This window comes from Agelaius tricolor, unplaced genomic scaffold (assembly GCF_023055355.1).
Source record: "Agelaius tricolor isolate 1412-34295 unplaced genomic scaffold, bAgeTri1.0.p SCAF_18, whole genome shotgun sequence".
NCBI classification, from domain to species: domain Eukaryota; kingdom Metazoa; phylum Chordata; class Aves; order Passeriformes; family Icteridae; genus Agelaius; species Agelaius tricolor.
This window is the reverse complement of record NW_027269278.1, coordinates 16,762,726-16,770,568: the sequence shown is the minus strand read 5'-3', so window position 1 is coordinate 16,770,568 and position 7,843 is coordinate 16,762,726. Positions and strand designations below refer to the sequence as shown.

General features: G+C 50.5%; 1 protein-coding gene across 2 annotated transcripts; it reads right to left on the bottom strand.

Moving 5' to 3' along the window:
• Window positions 1–1,057: 1,057 nt before the first annotated feature.
• DUSP1 (dual specificity phosphatase 1) lies at window positions 1,058–3,864 on the bottom strand. Of its 2 annotated transcripts, XM_071443593.1 has the most exons (4): window positions 3,213–3,864; window positions 2,950–3,098; window positions 2,621–2,840; window positions 1,058–2,116 (listed from the first exon to the last, which is right to left on the bottom strand). In XM_071443593.1, exons 1-4 carry the CDS (start codon window positions 3,847–3,849, stop codon window positions 1,746–1,748), a joined length of 1,377 nt encoding a protein of 458 aa, XP_071299694.1. In that variant the 5' UTR covers window positions 3,850–3,864; the 3' UTR covers window positions 1,058–1,745. The 2 variants fall into 2 exon arrangements, with proteins under 2 accessions (XP_071299694.1, XP_071299693.1); XM_071443592.1 differs by having other exon boundaries at window positions 2,950–3,864.
• Between the last annotated feature and the right edge of the window lie 3,979 nt (window positions 3,865–7,843).

Sequence of the window (7,843 nt, the reverse complement as noted above, 5' to 3'; positions counted from 1 at the left end):
ATCACAGCTGCTTAAATTCCTTGATTTTACACTCACAACCTGGTGTGTGCCCCAGCAAAACCGTTTTTGATGGGGCAAAAGTTGGATTTAATCTTTGAATATCAGACATGCAGGAACTGCTGGCTCCCTTCTGGAGTGAGTATGGGAAACCCAGAACCCTGCTGCTCCCTCAGCATCCCTCTCCCTGTTACCAGCATTACCCTGCCTAGGAAATCAAGCTTCCAGCTGCATCCCACAGCCCTCAGAGCTTCCCTGGGAAGGGGATGTCACAGCAGAGATGCCCATGAGAGGTGCAGATGTGTCCCAGGAACCCTTTGCTGCCCATCATCCTGCCCCTGCCCACAGATGCTGCTGGAGCTCCCCTGCCTGGCTTTGGCTGTGCTACACCAACTCTCCTCATTGCCTCAACAGAAACACCAGATCCAAGTGACTCTAGTGATAATCTCCAGCAGGAAAGAATTTATTTGGGTCTGGGTAATAAAATGGGTGAGTTACCTGATCCCCTGTCATGCCTTGATTTGTTTACAGAGACAGCCCAGCCAGCCAAATACCTCACTCCAGGCATCAGGGGCAATTTGAGTTGCAAAAAGGAGTTAAGGAGGTGGGACAGAAAAAGAAAAACACTCTGTGAGTTTGTGCCAAGCCTTAGAGATCTGTTACTAACAGGTTAATTTTTAGACTTAACCTTTCAAGCATTAGAAGTAAACAAGGAATAAGGAAGCCTATTCCTCCTTCTTAGGAGAAGGACTATTTTGAATTCAGTGTAGCCCAGTGCCCAAGTCTCAGCTGGTTCTGTTACAGCCATCGGGGCAGTCAAATCCACTCCCAGCTGAGAAGCCAGCCTTGGCTCCCTGCCACTGCACACAATTAGATGGGGACAAAGAAAAGCTCAGGTTAAGAACCTGCAGTAGTTTCTAGTCAATTATGGTGCTTAAACCCATTTTTCTCAGTCAAGACCGGAGGCCAGAAGAGTTGAAAATTACAGCTCTTCACCCCGGAGCTTCACGTGAGTTTTGGGACTGTGAAATGCAGTATTTTAAAGAATATATAATCCAGATGAATAGAAATATCATAATTTATTCCGTTTGGTATAAAAAAAGTTATAATCATGTAACAAAACTATGTCTTCATAAGAAGAAATATATTATTTCACATCATAAATAAATCAGCAAACATACAACCCTTGGCAACTCAAAAAAAAAAGCACTCGCCTGGTGCTTTCATGTCAGTGCTTGGGAAACAAGAAGAGCTGACAGATATACACACACAGGATAATTGTACCAAAAAATACTGAGGTATTTGGTTTCTCTAGAACTGAAACTTTACGTTTGTGAAGGCAAAAAAAAAAAAAAAAAGAACAAAAACCCAACAACAATGCACTAATGTAAAAATAAATAAATAGGACTGTCATATAAAAGGGGACAGCATCAGTGTTGCTCAAAGTGTCCAGGAATGGGAATACTGGTGAGCATGCTACTAAACATGGAGCAGGCTTGGGACAGACAGAAGACAAGGAGGGACAGCTCAGGAAGAGCCAATGTCCTTTGATCTCTGTGCAGACATCCAGACATTTGCTTGAGAAGTCAGAAACACCTGGTTTCTCTGGCACTGGGCGAGCTCCTCTCCATGGACACCGTTCTGGGATGCACCAACAGCTCCCCACAAAACACAAGTGACACTGTCCCTGTCCTTATTGCACTTGAGACAGCAAGTCTGAGTCCTGGCCACGTTCTTCACCTGCTTTTTCAGCAGCTCGGGGAAGTAGTGATGGGGCTCTGAAGGTAGTTGAGAGCACTGGACGTGGTGTGGACCGGGATGGAGACGGGGAAGTTGAAGACGGTGGTGGTGGATGCCCCTCTGTCCAGCACTGACATTGCGGGGCTCCCGGCCTCTGCTGAGCAGTTGGGGGCCAGGACCTGCGACTCAAACTGAAGCAGCTGCCCCATGAAGCTGAAATTTGGGGAGATGATGCTTCTCCTCTGCTTGACAAACTCGAAGGCTTCATCCAGTTTGACTCTGTTGGTCCTCATGAGATAAGCAAGGCAGATGGTGGCTGAGCGGGAAATGCCAGCCTGGCAGTGCACAAAGACCCTTCCTCCCTCGCTCTTCACCGAGTCTGAAAGAATCAAAGCACACAGTTAGCAAACAAGTCTCGCTGCTTCCAGAGGTGGGAAAAGCACAGGCTGCTGTTTTACATTTCTTTAATCCATCCCTTCCTTAGCCTAATAGGTACACCCGGAGCTTTCGAGACAAAGGGAGTCTTTGTCCCGAGGAAAGCAGCTATTTTCACTCTGGGCTCCAATTCCAATTATACTAATAGCTCCTCCAGGTCACTTTAGCAGTCTTGCAAGATTACTTTAATACTGATCCGCTTAAATTCACTCTTTTCTGCAAGACCAGCGCCTCTTGAATCAAGATTTTAAACAGCTTTCAGAAGCTAAGATTATGCCTGTGAATAGAATTAAACTAATGGAAATGTTCCCCGAGTTTATCTTCCCAGTGGAATGTTATCCCCCAATCTCAAGCGGAGGTTTTACCGCGGAAAACAAGAATGCCAAAAATCACTTCCCAGGGGACATTAACCCAGAAAAAGCGCGGATTGCAAAAAGAGCTCATTTACCGATGAAATCGATCGCCTCGTTGAACCAGGAGCTGATATCCGCCTTGTGGTTGTCCTCCACGGGGATACTTTTATACTGGTAGTGCCCCTCGAAGTGGTTGGGGCAGTTGGCCGAGACATTGATCAGCGCCGTGATCCCCAAAGCGTCCAGCATGTCCTTGCGGGAGGCGTGATAGGCGCTTCCCAAGTACAGGAACGGCAGGATTTCCACGGGCCCGCCCTGCGAACAGAGGAACAGCCGCGCTCAGCCCCGGCCGGCGCTCGGCGGCAGCGCCCGCTGCGCTCCGCTCCCGTCCCGGCTCCCTCCGCTCGCTCCCCCCGGCGCTCACCTGGTCGTAGAGCGGGGTCCCGCAGGAGCTGCAGCCCGAGTCGGCGCTGCCGGGCGCGGGGCTGGCGCTCAGGGGCAGGCTGAGCCCGGCGGGGGCGGCCGGCTTGGTGCAGAGCTCGGAGCAGGCGGACGCGAAGGCTTCGTAACCTCCTGCGGGAGCAGAGCGGGGAGAGGGGCGCGGGGTGAGCGCCGCACGGCCGGGGGCAGAGCGGGGCCGCCCGGCCCGGCCCTCCCGTCCCCTCCGGCGCCCGCGGCGCCACTCACCCTTGAGGAAGCAGATGCGGGCGCCGCGGGCCTCCCTGCAGAGGGTGCCGAGCGCCAGCAGCATGGTGCTGTCGCGCTTGGGCACGTCCAGGTCGGCGCTGCGCTCGTCCAGCAGCACCACGGTGTGGAAGAGCCCCTGGCGCAGGCGGGCGCGGAGCTCCTCGTTGGGCACGACGTGCTCCAGAGCCAGGGCGCCCTTGGCGCGGCGCCGCACGATGGTGCTGAGGCGGACATTGCAGGAGCCGCGGATGTGCGCGGCGTTGAAGGAGAAGAAGGAGCGGCAGTCGAGGACGAGGCACTGCGCGCCGCGCTCCTGCAGCAGCGCCCGCAGCGCCTCGCACTCCAGCGCGCACACCCGCAGGTTCACCATGGCCGGGCGGGATGGAGGGATGGATGGAGGGATTGTTGGGTGGATGGGCAGGGCGATGTGGCGGAGGTGCCGCTGTCCCCGCGTGTCCCGGTCGCGCTCGGCCGCTCGCGCGTTTATATTGGGGCCGCGCCGGCGGGAGCGGCGTTTTCTCAATGGGGCCGCGTCACGTGGTGCCGGTGGAGGGGCGGGGCGTACCGCCTGCATGGGTGACGTCACCCTGGCCGCGCGCCAGCGCGGGCGCGCCCGGCCCCGCCGGTGTGACGTCATCCTCCGCGGGGCGGCCGGGAGCGCGCGGGCGCGGGGGCGCGCACAGGGGTGTGTGAACCCCATGGTACACCTGTACACACCTGTGCACACCTGTGCACACCTGAACACACCTGAACACGCGTGTGCACACACGGCCGTACTACACACATCCCCCCGGTATGAATAGATATAAAATATATTAAAATATATATGTAAATATATATATATAAATCAATATATCAGAATGTAATTTTTTAAAAATATATCAAATAAAAATATACTGAAACATAATATATATTTATATATGTATATATACATGTATATAAGCATATAAAATATATAAATATACAGAATTATATATAATATATATGTACATATATTAATATATATAATATATATTAATATAAAATTCAAATATACAGAAATATAATATATAGAAATATATAAGTATATATATACACATATACACATATATATACATTCACACAGATATATGTACTTTTATATATACATGTATGTATGTATAGGTGTGTGTATGTATATGTGCCTATGTCTACGTATCTATGTGAATATGTGTGCCTATATATTTATAAATATGTGTATATATCTCTGTATATTTATAAATATGTACATATATACACCTGTGTGCATGTGTAGGTGTGTATATATATCTATATGGGGGGTAAATATATATATATATATATATATATATATATATATATATATATATATATATATATATATATATATATATAAATAACAGAGGAGAGGGGGATTCTGCTGCAGCACTAGCTGCTCCCTCCTTTCCCACAGAATTCAAGGCAAGCACCAGCAGCAGCAGCTTTGGGATGTCGAGCTTTGGATGAGGGTGTGATTATTCTCCTAAAATATATCTATAAAGGCATACACATCCATATATTTGTATTCATGCATAGGCATAGCTACATGTACAGACAAACCCACACATAAATATATATGTGTACACATATATTTGTGTATATATTCATAATGTAAACACATATTTTAGCGTTCCCATCATGTTTCATGGATATGGAAAAAAGCCCCACAGCAGACCCTTGCAAAGTTCATTTTCCCCCACTGAGAGCCTCCCCAGGGGTGGGGGCTGCCCAGTAACTGGCAGGACACTGGTGGGAGCTCTCTTTCTCTTTCCCCCTCTTTGGTGCATCAGCACTTCCCAAAAGTTTTCTTTTTTTTCCCCGTGGGTGACTGGCTGCCACTGAGCCACTCGGGTGTTTCTTACTCAGGGCTTCCAGTCAGCACTGCTGCCACTTCCCCTGCTGCTCTGGGTGTCCCCTCTGGGTGTCCCCTCCATGTTCCCCTCCATGATCCCCTCCGGGTGTCCCCAGCCCTCTCTGCCCATCACCCCATCCCACCCCAGCCCTTTCCCCCTGCAATTCCTCTTCCCCTGCTCTGCCCAGCTGCTCCTTCCTCACCCCACTCTGCAGTTCTGTGTTTTCACTTCCCCCTCCAGCTGCTCCTTTTGGAGGAGACCTCTGCACCCACCCAGGGCTCCTCTCCCTCTCCTGCCCCACCAGGCTCCCACCCATCCCTCCTCACATTTTCTGTCTCCCCCAAAGTGCCCCAGGCTTTCACCACCTCTGTGTCCAGCTGAGATCTCCAGGGTTTTCCAGGATCCCAAAGGGGTCCAGGAGGAGGTGGACGGACAAGGGCAGGGGTGGGTGAGTGCCAGCTCTGGCTCACCCACAGGATTGTCTCTGCTCTGCTGAGCACTGGCTTTTCCTGCCAGAACTGCAGCCTCAAAGTGAATCTGTTATTTCAACACGTTCCTTTAAAATAAACACAGGATTGCACTTTTCATTCCATTTATTTATTGTTGTTCTTTCAGCAGCGGGCTGGAAGCAGATTGTGGGATGAACACTCACACACTTGGGTGCTGGGAAATGACTCCTCTCCATCACACCAGCCCCCATTGTCCCAGGGACCCCTCAGGACCCCTCAGCTGGGCAGGTGACACATGTGCCACCACAGGGACATCACCCCTGGTGTCCTCCTTGGATGTGCACCTCAAAAGATGTGACACCACCATGACACCAGGCTCTGGTGACCTTGCACATCACCTGTCCAACACCAGCCTGCCCAGATCGTTCTGAGGAGAGGAACAGCAGGAATTGTCCATGATGGATTCCTTGCCAACTTCTTGCAGCACAAGCCAGCACGACAGATGGCCACAAGACAGGGCTGTGCTCATCATCTTTCCTGGAGGAAATGGACCTCAGACACGGAGCTTTCTGTGGGTCTGTACCCAGGAATTGCTTCATTTTCTCCTTTGGAGTGTGATGTGGGAGTGATTTAAGGCATCTCCTGGCAGGGGCATGGGCAAGGCAAAGTGCCTGTCCAGCCACAGTGGAGAGCCCCTGTGGGATTAGGAACTGGGAGCATCCTTAGAATAATGACTCCTGTGGGATCAGGAACTGGGAGCATCCTTAGAATAATGACTCCTGTGGGATTAGGAACTGAGGACATCCTTAGAATAATGAAATCCCAACTGTACCCAGGAATTGCCTCATTTTCTCCTTTGGAGTGTGATGTGGGAATGATTTAAGGCATCTCCTGGCAGGAGCACGGGAGAGGCAAAGAGTGTGTCCAGCCACAGTGGAGAGCCCCTGTGGGATTAGGAACTGGGGACATCCTTAGAATATTGAAATCCCAGCATGGTTTGGGCTGGGAGGGAACAAAGAGCATCTATTCCATCCCATGCCAGGCTCACAGGTATCCCTGTGCCACTGACAGGCTTTCCTCTCCTTGTCTAAACCCTTCTCAGTGGCCCACAAATCTAAAAAACAGATATTTTTTTCTCCTGAGTCTGGCATCTTCAATTTTTCCCGAGTTTAAAGAAATTTCCAGGCTTGCCACCTGCCCAGCCAAGGGACAATGTGCTCTCACTGACGTCCACTTTTCTCATCATGATGTTAACCAGCACCACACAAATATTGAATATGAGCCAGGGCTTGGGCCAAGTACCTTGGCTGCTCTGAGCCAGGGCAGGGATGACACCCCACAGAGGCCTTTGCACAAAGGGAATTTATCTCCACAACAATGATAATTGCTTTTCGATGCACTTATGTAACTGTGAGGCTTTGGAATCTGGTCTTGTTTATACCCGGTGTAAATCAGGAAGAAAAAAATTCATCACATGTGGCAGTGTGTACTTAATAACTCACAATCCTGGGCTGGCTATTTCCTTGCTTTATTTTTGTTTTCTTTTCTTAAATAAACCTGCCCTAAGAATGCAAGAAAGCAGAATACAAACCAGGCCTGAAGTGGCTTTTAGAAGCTCATACCGCCTTGAATGACTTGCTAAAGGGTTCATTTTCCTGCCCTAACAAAAGCCGGGAAATACAAAATTAACCCCTTCCTCCCAAACAATCCCTGTTAGCGCCGGGGCCGCGGAGCCTTTGTGAGGGTGAGAATAGAAACATGAGCTGGAGTGAGGGGGTGGGAGGTGACGCTTTCTGCGAGCAGATGGGACCCACTCCCATTATCCCCGGGGCTTAACCAGTTCCCTGTTCCTCTGCCAGAACATGTCCGAGGACATGAGGACATGAGGACATCATGAGGACATGAGAGCATCAAGGACTTTTTGGGAAAATGACTTCATGGATGATGGCACAGCTGAGTGTGGCTTTTTCTGCTCTCAGCAGGAGCTGAGACCTGTCCTGGCTCCTCCAGGGACCAGGGGTCACCCAGTGCAGCCTGGCTGATGATTTTTGGAGATTTCAGAGCCGCAGAGAGCTCCTGCTCTGCCTGACAGCGATGCCACCGTGTCCCAGCCCACTGACAAGTGACACAACCCCTGGCCTGGAACGGGCCCATTGCACAAACCACTCACCCAGCCCCACTGGTTATTCAGGCTTTTTAACCAGTCACCCATGGCCAGAATCAAATGGAACCAGTCCAGAATTACAGCACCACTGGAACAGACCCCAGCCTGGATCTCGCTGCCTCTCCAGTGTGAGTTTTGCCTGAATAAAGG

Excerpts from the sequence above, each read along its gene's own strand:
- DUSP1 (XM_071443592.1), bottom strand. The coding sequence starts at position 3,849 with ATGACGTCACACCGGCGGGGCCGGGCGCGCCCGCGCTGGCGCGCGGCC. Across the intron at positions 2,841-2,949 it reads GGACCCCGCTCTACGACCAG|GGCGGGCCCGTGGAAATCCT; the intron begins GTGAGCGCCGGG and ends CTCTGTTCGCAG. Across the intron at positions 2,117-2,620 it reads CGAGGCGATCGATTTCATCG|ACTCGGTGAAGAGCGAGGGA; the intron begins GTAAATGAGCTC and ends TGATTCTTTCAG.